The sequence below is a fragment of the Lepisma saccharinum genome, chromosome 3 (assembly GCF_977018435.1).
Source record: "Lepisma saccharinum chromosome 3, izLepSacc3.1, whole genome shotgun sequence".
NCBI lineage: Eukaryota > Metazoa > Arthropoda > Insecta > Zygentoma > Lepismatidae > Lepisma > Lepisma saccharinum.
The window spans coordinates 131,800,469-131,822,038 of NC_139231.1; the positions used below are offsets into that span (position 1 = coordinate 131,800,469).

Below are 21,570 nucleotides of genomic sequence, written 5' to 3' on the forward strand. Positions count from 1 at the left end.
GATAATTTTTATTACCATTCAAGTACTATGCCACATCTGTGCAATTGGAATTTCTATTATGTAACATAGTGATGTCTCTTTCTATGCTGTGAAATAAAGTCCTACTTTTCCAGATTCATGGAAAACTTGCAGACTGAAGTCTTGGAGCTGGAATTCCATGAGTTTTCAAAGGGACTGAACACCATCACAGAAGTGGATTTTGCCAAAATCCTTCTCCGGTACACATACCTTAACACTGATGAGTATGTATTGCAACCTTGCTTTTTTTACTGCTATCTTTGTAGGTATTGAATTGCTCAAAATACAAGCACATCATTCATTGTGTGTATTCCAAGTCCAGTTTGACAATGCTGATGCTATAGATATCTCAAGTTTGAGGAGATGTTAAAATAACATTAAAAAGTTAACAAGATACAAAAACAATGGTTGTGGTGCATCATGATTACCAATTAACTTGCTGAACCCTTCAATGTGGGTTGGATTCAGATGAAATTAATACTCCCTCTGTCCCATAATTATTGTCGGGTACATTTTTGTTTGTTGTGTCATAATAATTGTCCAATATTCAAACTGTGACATTGGTGTATACAGAAGAAGAACATGAAACACGGGAATGAGTCACAACTTTATTACTCAAGGATCAGTACAAATTGTGCTTTCCATCTGCCTCTTCGTCTGTAATTCCTGTACTACCATTTTGGCATATCAGACTATAATTATGGGACAGAGGGAGTAGAAAATTTCTCTCAATAATAAGAACGGCATCTAGATGTGAAATTCATTATCCACCCCATTGGCCAATATTGTTGGCAGTACACTGTCTGACATGTGGCCAATAAATACTAAGAATAAAATTTCATATCCTCCATGCAATTTCGTTAGTTTGTAACATCTAAATGTGTGACTAAAATTTGTAAAATACATAGTTTAACAAAGTGTTAGTGTATTTTGTCTAATTTTGGGTTGTTACAAGCAACTTAACATGATATGTTTTGACATGAACAAGCCTAAATTAGAATCACTACAAAGGAGGCAATATGTACAAGAAGAAAGGAAAATTGAGTGTACAAAGTATTCTTCAGTGAATTATGAAGCCGAGGAAGCTCATAGATAAAGATAAAATAGAAAGATTAGGTAGGAATCTCGCAGTGAAGTAGGCACCATTAGTTCCATAGAAATGTGAAACATTCTATGGTTTTTGCATTTGTTATATGGAATACCCTCTTGTTCTTGTTTAGTATTTGAACATTGCATTGAATTGAATTTAGTGTTGTTTTAGATTGTTATTTAGCGTCACTTTTCTTCCACTTTTGGCTAATTGCAATGAAGATGAGTGATGACAATATTAAATTAACGAAGGTAGAGTCACAAAAAAACAGGCCAGGATTCCAACCTATTGACCTCTACCTGTGCTAACCATTCTGCCGTTGAAGTTGGCTGGTGCTGTTTCGGCCTTATCTTATGGGGAACAGTGAACTAATGAAACCAGATTGCTAAAGTGATTCGATGTTTCTGATGATATGGTCACAAGAGACAGCTATGCCAAGAATCGGGAGGGCATATGAGGCCAGTGTAGCATCAAGCTACAATTTCTCAACAATTGCAATCTTGACACCCAGGTGGACTCACGAAGACACCACAACTCGAGCAAGCTGGTGTTATCATGTGGAAGTGAATCTATTAGGGGTCATTCCACGTCAAATCATCCAGGCCATGTCACCCACCAATTCCGATTTTGATGAAATTCGGTATACTTATAGAACTTTTGATGCTGATTACAAAAATGACAATTTTTTTTAGATTGGTCAAGGGGTTCAGAAGTTACGAGATTTTAAAAATCCCCCTGTACGCCACATGCGGCTTCACTTTGACTGACACGCATTAGGTTATAAATTATAGTATCTTCTCTCAGGTTTGCCGTAGAAACTTCAAGTTTGATTTCTTTTGCTCAGGATAGTGTAAGCTTTTATTTAAATAAGGTTTCTGATCAGTGTATCAATAATCATGTATTTTATGTATAGTTTCATGTATTTTTTTAGAAAAATAAATGACTAAATTCAAGAGCGAATTTCGTGCAATGCCCCCCCCTTCAATTTCACCCAAATTTTATATGCAGGTAGCTGAGAGTGTGTACTAATGCTTGATGGAAAAATTGGGATGGGCGGTTTAGAGACAGGGTGATAAAAAAATCATTTGCATTAAAAGTTAATCTTATTAAAAATACTTATGTATTTAGCACAAAGTCTGAAGTACAATATGTTTTGAGGTATAATGTTCAAAATTTCTGTTCACTATGTGTGAAGGTAAGCATAGTCGTAACCTGGTGGGGGCAAAGGGAATCATTTTCCCTATCCAAAATTTATAGATTAATTAAAACCTACAAGTTAAATATATTTTGTGAACCTCCTGGCACTTAAGGAACAAAAAAAAAAAAAATAGATTAATTATTGTGATTTTTCAAATGCATTTAGCAAATAATCTTTGACACTATTTTTATGGGACTGAAAACTTTGATTCTCTCAACCAAAGATAGTTCCCAAGTTCCCAAGTTACGCCCATGAAGATAGTACCAAAAAATACTTACTCGATTGTATTCTATGCATTGCCAAAATTTCATGCACAATAAATTGTGCCGTTCACATTTTCTTTTCCCAACTGTAAAAAAAATATATCTGTACCTTCTCTGGATGCTACGTAAAAGGATTTTCTTGGAATTGCTGGCCTGTCAAGGAAGCTATGCTTTGTTGCATGCTAACTTCATCCACGCTTTACTTCAATTCATATCTACTTGTATGTGAAAACTTAAGTGTTTTAGGTGGACTGTCGAGCTAGGAAACAGTCATCGTTGAAGGAGTGGATCTTTGGATTTTGTTGAACTTGGAATGGAGGAGAAAGAAATAGGTGCAAGTGAAATCAATGACACCATATTCAAAATATTGTGGTCAGCATTCAAATGATTTCTTAATTAAAATCGTTCAAGCAAAGTTGATTCTGTGTTTCATCATTTATTTGCAGTAGTAATGTACATTTATGAAGACATACGGATTATGTACTAGAAACACAATTTGTAATTTTTACACAAATCAGTGATCATTAACTGTAAAGTAACTCAGTTACTTTCAAAGTACCAGTAACTGTAACAGAGTTACTTTTTAAATGAGTAACTGAAACTCGGTTACTTGTAAAAAGTAACTTACCGAACACTGTAAATAACCTGTAGCTTAAGTTCAAAACAGTGCATACTTAATCTTCCTGGTGCTGTTGTATAGTACTTTGCAATCGCTGACACATTGTACTGCGGATTGTTATCATTTGACCTTACGTGATTAATAAGAAATTTATGCCTCTAATACTATTTCTATGGAATTGGTACTACATTGCTGAACTTGTTACTTGATACTGTTGACTTCTATACAAGTCTTCTAAGTGTTCCAACCACCCCATCACAAGGAGATTTTCTCTGGTATGTGGCAAGAAAAGCTCCATTTGGAAAAACTTCAATCAGCACAAATGTGTATTATTAATTCTTACTTCATATTACGTATCTCCGTGAAGAGTATAAAAAATTCCATATTGAGATAAAATGCACAAAAACAAGAATGTTCTCGAAGAAAATTTGCTAAGTTTGGGAATGCTAATGACTATGATTATAATATTTAAAAATTGAAGACAGTTGAAACTAACTTAGATAGAGTGGAACTTCGATTTTACGTTGTTCAGGGGACCAAGCTGAAAAAACTTAGAATGCGAGAAAATGTAAAACCGAGGAAAATTTGCTATGTTGGGACCACCAATATTGAATGTAAAATGCAGGGAAATGTAAAATTGAGGAACTTGAAATCGGGGTTCCACTGCAATTATTATTTGTAGGTTTTAATTAATCTATAAATTTTGGATAGGGAAAATTATTCCCTTTGCCCCCACCAGGTTACGACTATGCTTACCTTCACACATAGTGAACAGAAATTTTGAATATTATACCTCAAAACATATTGTACTTCAGACTTTGTACTAAATACATAAGTATTTTTAATAAGATTAACTTTTAATGCAAATGATTTTTTTATCACCCTGTCTCTGAACCGCCCATCCCAATTTTTCCATCAAACATTAGTACCCACTCTCAGCTACCTGCATATAAAATTTGGGTGAAATTGAAGGGGGGGCATTGCACGAAATTCGCTCTTGAATTTAGTCATTTATTTTTCTAAAAAAATACATGAAACTATACATAAAATACATGATTGTTGATACACTGATTAGAAACCTTATTTAAATGAAAGCTTACACTATCCTGAGCAAAAGAAATCAAAATTAAAGTTTCTACGGCAAACCTGAGAGAAGATACTATAATTTATAGCCTAATGCGTGTCAGTCAAAGTGGAGCCGCATGTGGCGTACAGGGGGATTTTTAAAATCGCGTAATTTCTGAACCCCTTGACCAATCTCAAAAAAATTGTCATTTTTGTAATCAGCATCAAAAGTTCTATAAGTATACCGAATTTCATCAAAATCGGAGATGGTGGGTGACATTTTCACAAAATTCTGGATGATTTGACATGGAATGACCCTTAGTCCAGATTGTAGTCTGTAAGTGTTAATCACGAGCTTTTCAAGATACTTAAGCAACAGTAAAATGACTGAAATTGAAACAAATTTAGTTTATTTTAGAATATTTAAAAGGCTAAAATTATGGAATCCTACATAATAAATGTTTTGTCTTACAATAAGAATTTGTATGGATTTCCCTATGGACATTTCTGGAAACACTAAAATCGCAGAAAAAGGACAAAAGAAGGCAAGCAAGAAAGGAAATGTTCATGCATTTTAAATGTTTTATTTTATTATTTTTTTATTTTTTACTGATATTGTTGAACTGGACCTGGGATGCCATCTAAGTGCTTAGATTTTGAGATTCATGTAACTATCCATAGCAAGCATATCTCAAGGAGTAATTTTGGTTCTGTTATTTTTTATTGGCATTGCTTACTGTATCTCCAAGCAATTGATTTTGTTATATTAATTTCATTTTTGAAAATTTTTATCCCTATCAACTGCTTTTAATGCATACCAAAAGCAATAATCTTAATAACTCTTCTTTCTCTTGAGGGTAATTTCTGTGTTCTTATGCACTGTATTTATTCAAATCCGAGGCAATTTCTATAAGATAATATTTTTTTCCACAAATATGATTAAACATTTGAATTTAATGAGCAACAAGCAATGATACACTTTGTTTTAAAAATTTAAAAAATAGAGCTACTAATAGTTGGAACTTTAGATTAGTAAATCAGTGTTTAGCTACAGATTTTAATAAAACATATATATATTTACAATAGAATTTCTTATTCGACTTAACTGTATAAATGTGCAAGAAGCACTCTGAAACTAATGCCTCCTACTTTAAAAAATCTTTTCAGCATGATAGTGAAAATGATTCTGCATGAGTAAATACATGAACTTTTCTAACCCATCCCGCGAAAGTTTCACTAGCAGCCCACCACATACTTGTAATAGAATACCAAAATGACTGGTGACATCGAAGTGTGTTTGAAAAAGCAATAAGTGATTGTATTTCTGAATGGAGTGAACTTTGCACCTATTGTAATTGAAAATAACTTGAGTAGGGTTACCAGACATTCTCTTTTTCCCAGACATGTCCTACATTAATTTTAGCATCAGGTTTGGCATCCGTGAGGAATTCGAAAAAAAAAAAATCATAAATGTCCTACATTTTGAGCGTCACATAATTTGAATTTAGAAAATACGAAATAAAGAGCAATCACAGGCATTCATGATGTAAGTTACAAGTCTATGAACTGCACTCCCAAACTCAATACTGAAATTTATTTTGATTCAGACATTGCAAAATTAAAAATAAAAGCTGTTCTGCTGGAACAGACACTGAAGCAATAATCAACAGTTTTGGAGCCACATTCTGTTTATAGCACTTTTCAATGCCTGAGTGTATTGATCAATAAAAGTAATTATGGATCCTACAAAGTGTTTCCCATTCTTATTCAAAATATTTCATTATAAATCGGGGGCCGTACACAACAAAAACCATCCTAAATGAAACTTCTGGAACAATTTCAAGTTAGGTTACGGACATTACCTTTCATATTATTTCAAGTTATGTTATTGCTGGATATTTGTTTGCCATTCCAGGTCATAATGGAAATGTTGAGAGAGTATTTTCATTAATGTCAACACAATGGACTGAGGAGTGAAATAAATTTTCCATACTCTGTAAAACGTTTCATAAGTATATTTTGAATAAACCTGAAATTTTGAGAAAATATTGGCACTGGGAAGTGCAACTGAAAACACATGTAGGAAGAAGTGTATTTTTGGTACTGATTACAAATTTGGGAATTTTGTATTTAAGAAATCATTAAAACTCGTTATTTTTTAAACTGAAATTGTGTCAATTTTATATGATTTGCTAACATGCTCTAGTAATCTGTTTTATTTACTGAGACTGATTTGTCCTATATTTGGGGCAGCATGTCCTACTTTTCCCTATACTAATTTGGTAACCTTGAAGTTGAGGAACTTCTATGGGGAACAGGCAGTTGATCTCAACTGTGAGATAGATTAAGCATGTCAGTCAACCATCGTTTTGTTTGAAAGACATGTCATTGCACACACTTTCCTGAAATCCCACTACCTGAGAATTGTCTCCTGCAGATTGAAGCTTGTTGTCACGGTTGTTCATGGGCTGATCCTTATTCTCATCAGTCACATAGGTGCAAGGGGGACCAGATATTTGAAGGTCTTTCAGACCACGCACTTGAATCACTGACAGAACTATCCCAATGCCTCACAGTACTGGCATCAACTGTCTACGCACCATAGATGTTCCTAATGTGCCAGTGAATTTCCGTGGGGGCAACGTGATCTCTGTACAGGAACTCAGTCACACATTGCTGCTTCCAACAATACGTAAATGTTACTCATCATTTTAATTTACTACTATGACAAGAATGTCTCATAGTGAAGCTTCCATTGGATGAGAGGGAAGGTTCATATATACAATGCTTACACCAAATTCATTTTCACTGTTGAAATGAGAAGATAGAATTAAATAGGCATTGTCAAAATATTCAATACGGTGGAGGCATATTCAATATGATGGAGGCACATAGTGGTTCGGATCCCACTTTAAACTGTAGGTCCAATCCCTATTAGCCTTCTTGTAAAATATAAATTTTTAGATTTACTAGACTATTTGTGATAATTTTATTTTAAGGTTGACCTTACGTGCATTACATGTGACCAGTTAAGTAAAATTGTGTATAACTATGTAATATTGTCATTGGAGGAATCAGTAGAGCAAATTATAAAGAAAAATGGCATAATAATTAATACATTTTATATTATACACCTTGGAGATATACTTGTGCAACGGCTTCACATAAAACTTTAAGAAAATATATGGTTAAAATTCAGTAATAACTATGCATATTGATTGCTGAAGTGTTTAGGAATAAATTTTAACAGTAATCAGAGTTATCAAAGGAAATACAAAAAAACTCGAAGGTTTTTGCTGTTTAATTAAGATAGATTAGAATAAAAATATAGCTGGCCTTATATTTAAGAAATAATTTAAACTCCTAAAGACAATGAGATGAACCGGATATTGACATAATATGTAGAGGAACCTGGGTATGATAAAATTTAAAATTATTATTGACACAAGCACTTATGTGTGGGTTGTAAATTTAGAAGTAGCAACACTGTCAAGAAAACATGATAACACCACTCATATTGGAGCATGTGTCTGTACTTTTGGGGAAATGTCATGTTGATTGCTGCCAGGTAGTACTAGTACATATATAGGCCAGCTTGGTGTTGACCCAGTATTGTAAGGAAAAGAGGTATAAGCAGTGTTTTCAACAACTTTCATCAAAATATAACTTTTAGACAAAAAGTTGTGCAAATGCAACTAACTGTCCCTTACAAGATGACATTCTTTTTAAAGAAGAAACCGCTTACATAGAAATTACATTATTCATAAGTTCTATAACATCATCATAATCATCCTTCGCCGTGTCCTGCCTCTGGCTGGGTCGGCATATAAGTCAAGCCTCTCCATTTTTTCCTGGTCTTCCACCACTCCTCTCTTTCCACAGTGTTCCAATCTTGTCCTCTTCTCCTAACACTCTCCACTATCTGCTCTTTCCACCGACATCTTGTTCTCCCCATTGGCCTTATTCCCACTCCTTGTGCCTTGTAAACTCTTACTGGTAGTCTTTCTGCATCCATCTTCTTCATGTGTCAAAACCACCTCATTCATCTGTGCCTAAACTATCCTGTCCTGAAGCTTCACCACACATGCTGTCTGTCGAGTCTCCCCATTCCTTATTCTATCCCTTCTAGCCTTCCTAATATACACTCCTTAAAAATTTCATCTCCACTGCCTGCATCTTTCTTTTGTCTCTCTCTGTCATTGTCCAAGTCTCTGCTCCATATATAATTATTGGCACATAGTATGTGTTGTATATTACCTTCTTGCATTTCATAGATACATCCCTGTTCCATATTAATCTTCGAACACTTTATATAGTCCACCACCCATTTGTCCTCTTCTGTTTACCTCCTCATCTATTCTTCCACTTCTCTCAATTATGCTTCCTAGATATTTGAAGCTCTTCTCTACCCCTCAACTCTTCCGTGTCCATCTTTATTCTTGGTTCATTTCTGGCTGTTTCTTGTTGTTATTAGCACCTTGCTCTTTTCTGCACTAAATTCCATTCCTGCTCTTCTGATTTTCTCATTCCAACTCTCAAGCTGTCTGTACTTCTTCCCTGTTCTCCCATATTACTAAGTCATCAGCAAACAACAGGGCCTTCATCACTTCCTCTCCTATCTTCTTCCCTGTTTTAGTCCATTACTTATACTGAACCACTCCGTTCTTCCCACTGGTGTCTTCACACAGTTTTGGTTGGCCTTGTATGTGCTCTGCACTCTACACACTACCTCTTCCTAGACTCGTTTCTCTCTTAGAGCCTTCTAAATCTTTGTCCTGTCCATGCTATCGTATGCCTTTTCTATATCTAGGAATGCCATAATTGAATCATTTCCATACTCGTAGTGCCTTTCCTGTAATTGCCTTATGATGAATATCAGATCTACTGTTGATCTGCCTCTTCTAAATCCATACTGTTCCTCTCTCATGTTCAGCTCTGTTACTTCCCTTATTCTTTTCTCTAATATTTTCTCATACACCTATAACACAATGATGAAATTATGGAAATAAGTTTTCACACCTTTTTTTTTTTTACACAAATATCAGGTCGGTAAATTATCAGCAATTGTGCCTACAGATTTGCTATGTGCTGATGAATCAGTCCTAATATATGGTAGATAATTACAATTATTTTTAAGATTAGAAGTGTATACTAGTAGGCTTTCATAATATTTATATTAATGCACAATAACTTGAAATGTAAATTTATTTTAAACATTTGTTCATTAAATTCTCTTCATTTGGTTATCAATATGATAAATAAGCAGCAAATGTTTAATTTTTAAACAAAGCTAAATTTCTCGATCTTGTATTGTTCTATTTACTTCATTCCATTGGTGTATTGTTCATATCTGAAAGGTCTTCTTTTCCATTCACATCACTGACTTTCTTCATGCATGCAGTTCTTCTGCCCTTTAAGCATAAGTTCCACAACTAATGTGATTCTATGAAAGCTTATGAAATGCATGCTTTTGTGAAGCTGTGCATTTTATTCTGTATGTCGTTTGCATGTTTTCTCTGTGATGTTTTCCCAAAAAAGTTATTGCCAAGTCCTCATGGAATGAAAGAAATTGTTTACCATTATTGCCACCGGTAAAGCAGCTAATTTCTTGATACTTCATAAGATATCCCTAAAAGCCTTCCCTGCACATTACAAGTCAGGGAGACTTATTGAAGGTTGCAGAGGTAGGGACTCAACACATTCACAAACTCATCCGTTGCAGATGTGATATGATTAGTACCAGGGTTTTCTCCTGGCATCCATTTCATTGGAGGCTGGGTGAGCCCCAGAGCCACCTTATGTGGGGAGATAGTGTGAAAAATCCCCACCTAAGAGCAGCTACCTCGGGAAACGAACCTGGGTCTCCCACATGACTGACACCCTGCCGACTGGACCACCGCAGCTCCTCGGGTACCCTTCTCTAAAGAAATTCAGTGTTGATATACAAGCAGCATAGGTGAGCTTCATTTTCCTCCATGCCTAAATATACTGTACATGATATTAGTTATATAATTATCACACTTTACTAAACATTACGAGTCTTAAACTCAGGCTGACCTCCGTGGTAGAGTGGTTTGCACAGTTCACTATGATGCTATGGGGTCCTGGGTTCAAATCCCAGCCTGGGCATGGGTGTCCTTTGTGAGTATTCCTTCACCAATTTCATCACTCATGTTCATCATTGCAATTAGCCAAAAGTGGCAGAAAAGGGAATTAAAATTAATCAAATAAAAAAATAGACTGACTAAAAATTAATTTTACATAGTTTCCAGTTGTTATTACATGAAAACTGCTAGGAGAAATACTCCAGCATTCGGAACTTGGCAATAATAACAAATGGATATTTTCACATGGAAATCTCCTGTTGCAAATGACTCTTTTAAGGATGTCCATTATAGGTGAATATATGCATTCAATTTTTCCACATAAATATCATGCGACGATCATATCAAAAGTAAATTACTGTATGTTCTGTCCACACACATGAGTACATGCTCATTTTGATGCTTGTATTAAAGAATAAGTTTTCAGTCTTTTATCAATTTTCATAAGTATGAAGGATTCAAAATGAATTATACCACCCTACTTTGAACCAAAATAATTATGTAATATATTGAGTATGGCCTGAAGCATCCCTGAGTTTGTTTTTATAAAGACATATTTACTCATAATTTCAAATAACCTGCTTTGTCAGAATAATATTGTCACAGATTACTAACATGGCTTTATATATCAGTTATGAAGTGGCAAAGCATCTTTGCAAGAACCGTATCTATATAACACCTAAAGTGCTCAAAATTCACAGAAGCACTGTAAGCAGATATGGGGCTGTTGAAGTTTGGGATGCTAGCCTTTCTATTAGTGGGTATGACATCATCTGAACAACACTGGCCTAGTTATTATCCATGCATGACTGTTTTTGCCTTCTCACAAAAGTTGTTGGGCTAACAAAACTTGTTCATAATATTGATTTCAAAAGAAAACATGGGAAATTTTTATTAATTAGGCCAGTGTTTTATCATACAGCACTTAATTAACTCTTTGCTACAGGTGGAAACATGTGGTTGAACCACACAGATACACTGTAACTTTTGCACTTTTCTTTGAGTACTTCACCTGTAAGTTGGACATCCTTGATGACAAGTCAGTCCACACCCCCTTTCTACGAAGAAACTGTTCTCAAACTGCAGCCATGATCTCATTTCAGATATGACAATTACCTCGATCGACTTTTGGATCGCATCAAGGACGAAAAAGGTATTTCATTCGATGAGTTTCGTGTTTTCTGCCAGTTTCTCAACAACTTGGAGGACTTCGCAATTGCCATGAGAATGTACACATTGGCTGATCATCCGATTTCACAAGGTAAACATGAACAGTTTGAACAATGTGTGACATGGTATTTTTGTGTAACGCTATATTTAGTGGAACAGGTAAAGAATTGATGCAATATGATGACCCTTGTTAAGTGTTAGTGATTATTGGATTGTAAATGTGTCGCACTGAATCCTCAACATTCTTTTGATTATATATTGAGACATCTTGAATCTATAGTATAAGTTGGGCATTAACATTGTTGTTACTGTGAATCCTCATAATGTTTATTAACCCATGGAACAACAGCCTGCGAGGGCCAGGGCTTACCTAGCGACTGCCGGCCTCACCGTCACCTGCCGAGGTGGGAGATCAGCCAACCAGCTACAGGGTGACGTGTGGTCTGCACGACGAACCCTCAGTCGATGTTGTAGGTTTCCATGACTGACTCATTTGTAGCTCCTCAATTTCCTCACAATAGTGGGTGGCCACGGTCCCATACACTGGCCGAAATCTCAGGAGAAAAGTTGTTATGCTTCCCCCCCAGGAGACTCGAACCTGCGTGCATCCCATAGTTGGAGCCCAAAGCATTATGCATGCCTTAGGTTGCGCAGCCACAGTGTGGGACCATAATGTTTATTATGCCAAGACAAACCAGTGCTTCAAAGTAGAAAACCACATGATAGGCTGATCTAGAATTAGAGAAAATAAGGATATTGTGATATAATGTGTGATGCATCAAAAAATGAATTAGGTGCACAATTATGCCACAAAGTTGATACGCACCCACTTATTGTATAATTTTAGGTGTTTAAAATGTTAATTGTCTATTATGACGTAATTTGTTTTGTTCAATTGGGTAGTCTCTTATGGTTATGGACTAACCTGAAAACATTGGATTGTCGGTTGTGAGGAGAGAGATATTATGGATGTTTCTGGAATAATGGAAGTGATTTTGGAAATGTGAATGTGGTAATTTGTGTAGTGAAGAACAATTATGATCTAAATACACTTTTTGTTTCTAATAAGGAGTTTAATTGTGAGTTCAAGTCTAATATATTAACATTAACTGACTTCTAATTATATTTTTGTGTGCGAGAGTTGGTAAGCTTTATGTAAGCATATCCTTATCGGTTTTCCCACAACCTGAGGGCTTCATGGTAGGCTGATAAGTCTCAGGCTCGCAGTTGAGCAATAAATGTAAGTAGTTCCCTTGAGAATTATCCGGGGAACGTAGCAGGTGTAAACTTTTTGGCGCCGCAACGCGGGACTCGATAAATGTGTTTGAGTAGGGTATGCAGAAGCATAATTTAAGAAGTGATCGTCGTAAGTTAAAAATGGATACTTTAAGTTGCTGTTCCGATAAAGGGAAAGCTGACGATGAAGAGGTTGAGTGCAACGATTGTAAACGAAGCTTCCACTTACGTTGTGCTGGTTATCCTTTGCCAAAATCGCAGTATAAGGGGGAAGAATTGAAATGTCTTATTTGTAAAGAGAAGGGTAACAAAGGAAGTCCTTGTTTGGAACAGTTGTTTCAAACCCTGATGGAGAAAATGGAAATGGGAAGAAAAGAAGATAAAGAGGAACAGGAAAGGATAAGAAATGAACAAGAAAGAATCAGAAGAGAAGATAAAGAGGAACAGGAAAGGATAAGAAATGAACAAGAAAGAATCAGAAGAGAAGATAAAGAGGAACAGGAAAGGATAAGAAATGAACAAGAAAGAATCAGAAGAGAAGATAAAGAGGAACAGGAAAGGATAAGAAATGAACAAGAAAGAATCAGAAGAGAAGATAAAGAGGAACAGGAAAGGATAAGAAATGAACAAGAAAGAATCAGAAGAGAAGATAAAGAGGAACAGGAAAGGATAAGAAAAGAAGATAAAGAGGAACAGGAAAGGATAAGAAATGAACAAGAAAGAAAAAGGAACGAAGAAAGAGGAGAATTGATGAAGCTGCTCAGCCAAGATAAGGAAGAATTATTATTTAGAATAGAAGAGGGGCGAAAGGAATGTAGAGAAATTAAGGAGACTCTGAGGAAGGAAATTGCGTGTGAGAGGCAGCAAGTAGCTGAATTAATACTAAAGCTGGAAGAAAAACAAAAGGAGGATTATGAAAAGTGGAACTTAGACTTGACACAGGAGAAAACATCTAGAGAAGCTAAAGAAAAGGAAATGGAAAATGAAATTGAGAAATTGAGGGGACGAATAGAGAGTGTTGAAATAATTGCAAGGCCAGAAGCAACACAAGGTTCCTCAGAATTACTTGATAATTTAGAGCTAAATCAGAGAAGGCAAGAAAGGAAACTTGAAGAAGTTACGGAGAAAGTCGCATCTGTAGATAGGCAGGTCGATCAACTACAGATGTTAATGGCAGGCTGTCGGGTTCTAGAACCTTCTCAAAATGGTGAAGCTGTATTTCAACCGGGAATGAACGGTTCAACAACTAGAGGTGATTCCAAGGGGAAGATGAGGAAAAGAAATCGTTACTCGTCAAGTTCTTGCTCTGCAGTTTCCTCTAGTTCTGAGGAAACTGAAACTAGGAAAATTACAAAGCCCAGGAAGAGACATAATAATGGAAAGTCCGAGAGATTGGGACAGGATGAGATATCTCGTGACAATGCCTATAAGAATAGCTCCTACAAATCTTTTCGCATGTCTGATGTTAACGCTCTTTCAAAGTTTGCTGGAGAGATTAATACTGTCTCTGCTGAGAGGTATTTAAAAGAGCTAATAACATACCTGGATCTAATGAATGTCCCTATGATTTTTAGATTGAAGTTATTGCCCTCTCTTATGGTAGGAAAAGCTAAGGCGTGGTTTGTTGCAAATGAGAAGAAGTGGAAGACTTTTGAACATTTTTGTGCTGCCTTTAGAAAACAATATGCCTCTGTTGATGCCAAGCAAAGGGAAATGCAGACGCTGAGAAACAAACGGTATTCGAGGAGCTGTGGCCTCTCACTTGAAGAATATTGCTGGGACACATATGGCTCTTATTGTAATCTTGTGGATAGCGTTGACCAAAGCGAAGCGCTGAACTTGGTTATTAGTCAACTTCCGCTGCGAGTGCGTCAGTTGGTACTTACTCGCGATCCACGCAACATGGATCAACTTACCAGCTTCTTGGGAAGATATGAAGCCTCGGAGCAACTCGACGGATGGAGGACAGAAAACCCGAGATTCGAGGACAGAAGAACCAACCAAGCTAGAGTTAGGCAATTGACGTTCTCCAGAAATCAACCCAATTCAGCGAAGGTGCCTGCTGGTAACGGAAGATCTGATAATGAGAACTTTAGTGGTAGCGCTCGACAAAGTGACAATCATTCAGGAGAAGAAAATAGAAGCAGATTCTACAGAGGAAGGAACTGCGAGGGATCACAGCGATCTTCTGGAGAAGAAAGAAGAACGCCATTCCGAAGAAGTTCATATGGTAATAATAATTTCTGCCCACATCGCTATAACCGGTATAGAGGTAACTCCAATTGGAGGAGGAAAGAAAGTGCTACACAGACGGAAGATTTCGATAGTGGAGAAACTAGTGTTAAACAATTAGATGTTACCACTTGGAATACGTCTGCCCCGTCCTACACTCCAAGAAACTGAGAAGCAGTTGTTGAGTTGAGTGGATGGCCTTAGAGTTTTGGAAAAGAAAATTTACTCCATTTTCATTTTGTTAATTTTCTTTTTGTTTGTGGGAGGATGCCATGATACGCACCCACTTATTGTATAATTTTAGGTGTTTAAAATGTTAATTGTCTATTATGACGTAATTTGTTTTGTTCAATTGGGTAGTCTCTTATGGTTATGGACTAACCTGAAAACATTGGATTGTCGGTTGTGAGGAGAGAGATATTATGGATGTTTCTGGAATAATGGAAGTGATTTTGGAAATGTGAATGTGGTAATTTGTGTAGTGAAGAACAATTATGATCTAAATACACTTTTTGTTTCTAATAAGGAGTTTAATTGTGAGTTCAAGTCTAATATATTAACATTAACTGACTTCTAATTATATTTTTGTGTGCGAGAGTTGGTAAGCTTTATGTAAGCATATCCTTATCGGTTTTCCCACAACCTGAGGGCTTCATGGTAGGCTGATAAGTCTCAGGCTCGCAGTTGAGCAATAAATGTAAGTAGTTCCCTTGAGAATTATCCGGGGAACGTAGCAAAGTACAAGGGAATTACTTATGATTGAATGCATTTCGTGTACATTGAAGAAGCACTAAGTTAAGCATCTTATGCATGCATTGTGTATTGTATATGCTGTGATATTTCAAAAGCGCATACAAGTTAGATCTTTTGAAATATGGACAGAATCAATGCTGGTGAAACAATTGTAGCTGTAAAAAGAAAATTTCTATTGTGGCAATCACTGTGCATCCAAAGGTGGTGGTCTGTTTTTGGTGTCTCACAAATAAACTGATTTGTACTGTGGTGAACCCTAGGGATTGGAAAAATCTTGACCTTGCATCACCAACCCTGGGTCTCCCCATGTAGCAGTCCGATACTTGGCCACCATGGTTTCCATAGCACTGTGTGGCTGCAGAATTGTTTTCCCATTTATTTATGACTTAAAATAAGGCAGTAAAATGTTAATTTTAAATTTTTGTCTGCCTATGTTGTGTGTTATGTCTTGGGAGCTTTCAGACCGAAGCGACATGTTTTGGAAACCAATCTTTAGAAATAAATGCAACTTTTCGAACTGAAGTGACACAACTAGCTACAGGTAAATACGTATGGGAATAGTCCTATTGAATTGTTGAAAAAGATTATTGAAAATATGCTACCAAAAGTTATTCTTAAGCAATCTTTCCCTTGGTTGGTATCGATAATATCAACGCCACCAACTGAGATAACAGGATTTGCCTTCTCTACATTCTTACTAACAACTTTTACATCCTCTTTTACCTTAGTCTTAGAGCTTTTAGTTTGTATTGTGTATTGCTTCTCACTTTGGTGTGAAATTTCCATCTCGCTTGTCACTTTGGTCTAAAAGTTCCCTAATTTTCTTATTAAGTGATACTTACTTCCAAACTCATTTTTTGCAGATGAGTTCCACCGTGCAGTAAAAATCTGCACAGGCACTAGCCTTAGTCGTCACTTAGTGCACACAGTGTTCCAGATATTTGATGAGGATGGGGACGGACAGCTGAGCTACAGGGAATTCATTGCTATCATGAAAGACAGGCTTCATCGAGGATTTAAGGTAAGTGTTTGTTTATGATTTTGAAGTTTTATTGCTAATCCGAGCACTACAAATAACAACATTTTGCAAACATTTCCAATGAACACAGGAGTTGCTTCTTTCATATCGTCCAAGCAACTACGGCTTGAATGCCAACATTGCAAATGCTGTGCACGCAAGCGCTGTACGTTAGATATGGCATTCACAATAAACATACCACATGATTATTATACAGTATCCTTTTGCCTTCTGGTATGCAATAGATTGCAGTGTGATATGAAATCTCACTAATATTAATAGTGTTAGGGGTCCAACTAATTACTGCATTTCCCTTCCATATTAGTCACACCAGAAGAAAACTTGATCCACAAATAGAGTGGGCCACCTAATTCCCTGTTATCTCCCCCAGCCCCCGAGATTTTGGTGTGAAGCAAACAGTTTTTTTTATTGCTGAGCTTTGTTCCCAACAAAAAGATAAGGTCAGCTAGAGAGGAATTCTGCACAACTCAGAAGACAAAATAAACACTTTTTGTGTTTTAATTATGTACTAAATAGTTAAGGTATATTTAACAGCCCATTCTAAAGTTGTTTTGCTCGTTTTTTTCTGCCAGAAAGTAAAATTTAGTGTTCTCATTTGCTTGGTGAGAGAGATCGCACAAGTATGTAATGTTAATGGTCCCAATAAAGCCATGTATTTTGTAATTTAATTAATGTAATTTTTTATATACACAAAGTCATATCTGATCTCTAATGATCAGGTAAAACTGAATTTTGGGAAGTTGAATTTCTTTATTGTTTGTACCTGGATGCTTCATACATTAACGAAATATACCTCAGACATGCTTTGCCACAAGGTAGATTCATATTACCCACACATTCTCGATCTCGGCCATATTGGAGGTGATGTGATCAGCACCAAGCTTTGGCCACCTTAACCCCCCCCCCCCCACACACACACACACACAAGGTATCCATTGATTTGAAACTGGGTGAGCCCCAGAGCTGCTTTATGCAGGGAAAAGGCCAAGAAAATTCTGACCTTCGATCACCCTCACCCCGGGAATCGAACCTAGGTCTCCTGTGTTGCAACGCCTTACCGACTAGCAGATCTTCACATTACCATTAGTACATCTTAATAGGTACTGGTTACTTAAAACTGCTTGAAATAGTAATCTAAACTACCATACAATTGACATGAGTTCAATACTAACCAGATTCACGCACATCAATTTTAAGGTCAAAATAGAGATTTTGAATGAGGCTGCAAGGGATGCAGCAGAATGATGCTGGATCTCACATCTTCTCTCCCTCCGCTTTACTTAGCTGCGTCATCTGCTGGCACATAACAACTTGCAACATTGAACAGAGTGAAGTATTACAACAGTATTGTGTGTTCTACAGGGACATAGGAACTTATTTTGGTGTGGGAGGGGCAGGTTTCCAAATCCATCAACCAGTTTTTGCAATCTCTTCCCCCTCATACATATATACAGGGTGTTTCTAAAGTTTGTTTCCAACGCGTAGGAAGTGATTCTACAAGTGAAAATAAACACAGAAGTTCATGTGACTAAATGCCGAAAACGGCACCCATTTGGATTTGTTTACAAAGAAATAGTGGCACAACGGCCAACCATATGACCATGGCGAAGGGCGTTCCACCAAGAAATGCGGCATGCTCTATTAAAAAAAAACACATGTCGGATGTGTGAAGTTCATGCGCAAGGGATTCTCCAAAGGAAGCGAATGGGTCTGTTGAAGTCATGGGGGTAGGGAAGGGTTTTATGGAGTGATTACCATGGATGACCCGGATGATGTAATCTGGGCGATGTTTTTGGTTGCGATGTTGTGTTATCAATATTTGTACGTATACCCACATGCAGACAAGCCGAAGCATGACCTTGACTGGCATTTTCCGCTAGGGGCACTAACACAGTAGTTTTCTTCCTGCAGGAAAGCACCAGTCACTGTCATTGGTGCTTCACGTACTCTGATAGCATCACTGCGCATCACGTTACCTTCACACGTTTGTGGTTGAATACGTATGAGTGGAAGGATGTGAAGTTGGCAAATTTGGGCAAAGCTTGCAATACGCACTGGTAGGTGTTATCGATAGGCACAGCCCATTGTGTACAGTGCACTAGTGTTCGTCGTCTATGGAACGGCAGATATCCAGCAATAGGGATGGGTGCATACACCGCAGAGGAGCTGGCAAACATGCATCTCATTCATGGCGAGATAGGAAGTAATAGCCATGCAGCATGGTGTTTGTATGGGGAACGTTTTTCAAATAGGAGGCTGCTGTCGCACACCTTCTTTCAAAGACTGCATACTCGACTTCGGAAAACAGGATCAGTGCTACCACCCCGGCAAGAAATTGGAAGACCACAAAGTGTGAGCACAGATCAGTTTGTGGATGCGGTGTTAAATGCTGTCAGGGATCGTCCTGACACCAGTATGCGCACTATAGTCATTGCCCACAACACCTCCCATGTTAATGTGTGGCACATCCTGTCCGAAGAGGGGATGTACCCTTTAAAAACTCCAAAAGGTACAAGACCTTTTACATCAAGACTTTGGCCCACGTATGGTGTTTTGCCATTGGTTTTTGCATCGGATGGAAACTATCCCGAATTTTGTGAACTGGGGTGTTGTGGACCGATGAAGCAACATTCACCAAAACGGGCGTGTTCAATAGTAAAAACAGTCACATTTGGGATTTTGCAAATTCATGCGATTCTCGTGGCTCACCATCAGCACAGGTTTGTGGTTAATGTGTGGTGTGGGATAGTGCATGACCATTTGATTGGGCCATACATTTTCCCTGTTTGCCTGTGTGGTGGCACATATCATGCATTTCTTCCATGATGTTTTGCCTGAACTGTTGGAGGACGTGCCCTTGACACTGAGGCAAGGACTATGGTTCCAAACCACCATATTTTGACCAAAATGTGCGTCACTTCCTTAATGGCTTGTTCCACAATCTGTGTATTGGTAGTGGTGGGCCTGTGCCGTGGCCAACAAGATCGCCGGACATCACTCCCCTGGACTTCTTTCTATGGGGAGAGATGAAACGCCTCTTATACAAAACAACTGTCATGTCAGCCGAGGATCTCGTTGAATGTATCAATGTCACTGGAGCGACGATAGCAGACACTGCGGGGTTGTTTGCTCGCACTAGACAATCATTGATTTGGCGTTGTCATCTCTGTCTGGAAATTAACACATTCGGGTCTGGCCTCATAATACAGCATTTTTACCTCTGGTCTGCAGTTTTTGGTTGTTTTTCAAAAAATCATAGAAAAAATATTTTTAATTTGTTTTTATTTGCCACATATTTCTTAAATCTACAAAACTTCCTCTTTTCAATGAACAAATTTGTTAAATTTTCTTTTCATTTTCAGACATTTCTTAATATTTTTTTCAGCAATGTTTTGTGAAGAGAAAAAAAAGTACAACATTGTAACAAATGCTAATATAGAGATATTTTAAGTTCGTAATCTGGAAATTTCAATAATTAACTACATAAACTATCAATACATCTTTTGAATCTTGCATAAGAATACTTCTTATGTGCACATAACAAAAAATAATTACAAATTACAGGTAATTATCTTTTGTATGAAAAAGTGGCTGCAGGACAGGACCAGACGATGTATCAGTTGGTTCTGCGTCATCTGTAAAAATTAAACAAATAAATAAATAAACTAAATAAATTAAATAAATTTTCATTTGACATACACTATACAAAATAATAAAAGGAAAAACTAAAAATACATCAGTGCATGTAGGAGAATCAAGCAAGAGGTAAGATGAGTAGACCCAAAAAAATTACCTCTTCTCACTTCATTCATAAAATACTAGAGTTTGCAACACTGTTTATATTGTCGACAATAATTATTACGAATATAACCTACCTTCCAAATCTTCAAATTCATCTGCATCATCAAAATCGTTGCTAACTTCAAACTCTGAGTCCGAATCCTCTATGCAGTCTGGATCTAAGGACGCCATTCTAAACAATAGACAGTACATCAACCCGACAACAAACAGTCGCAGGTGCGAGATAAAAATAGCACATGAGTCACCTAGTGGTCGGAATTTCAACAGAGGGGCTTGAATGAACATGCGCATGAGACGAAGTACGAGCATAGTCCGTCGTTCAATCGGCAAAGCGATTGCATACCGCAGGACGGGCTATGCCCGTCGTTCGTCCACATTGACTTTAAGTGCACTGCGGGCTACGCCTGTCGTGAGACCCCAATGTGTTAATGGCAGACAGTTTGAAAATCGTCTGTGATGTGGTTTCCTCAACCCCTCCACTCTGCACACAGTGAACATGTTGACACATATGCGCAGCACCACCACCATCTTTGTGTTTCTACGTAATGGTCATGTCCACTGCAGACATTCACATTCTTCTTGGTTGTCAGTCTCTACATATCACTTTCCATGAATAACACATCTCGCTAAACCCTTCCCTACCCCCATGATTCAACAGACTCATTCGCTTCCTTTGGGGAATCCCATCACACATCTGCCATGTGCTTTTTTTGAATAGAGCATGCTGCATTTCTTTGTCGAATGCCCTTCGCTGCAGTCATATGGTGGACCATTGTGCCACTATTTCCTTGTAAACATAATTTTTGCACTTTTCCTGAATGGGTGCCGCTTTCGGCATTTCGTCACATGGACTTGTGTGTTTATTTTCACTTGTACAAGTAGAATCGTTGGAAACTAACTTTATAAACACCCTGTACACACACACACACACACACACACACACACTCTCTCTCTCTCTCTCTCTCTCTCTCTCTCTCTCTCT

General features: G+C 37.3%; 1 protein-coding gene across 1 annotated transcript in view; it reads left to right on the forward strand.

Annotated features, from left to right (window-relative positions):
• The window catches only part of MICU3 (Mitochondrial calcium uptake 3), a 66,999-nt gene that overhangs the window by 21,035 nt on the left and 24,394 nt on the right, over positions 1–21,570 (forward strand). Inside the window, exons 6-8 of the mRNA XM_083119750.1 lie at positions 114–242; positions 11,461–11,618; positions 16,612–16,769. Coding sequence (XP_082975876.1) covers positions 114–242; positions 11,461–11,618; positions 16,612–16,769 — 445 coding nt within the window. The remainder of the gene's footprint in view (positions 1–113; positions 243–11,460; positions 11,619–16,611; positions 16,770–21,570) is intronic.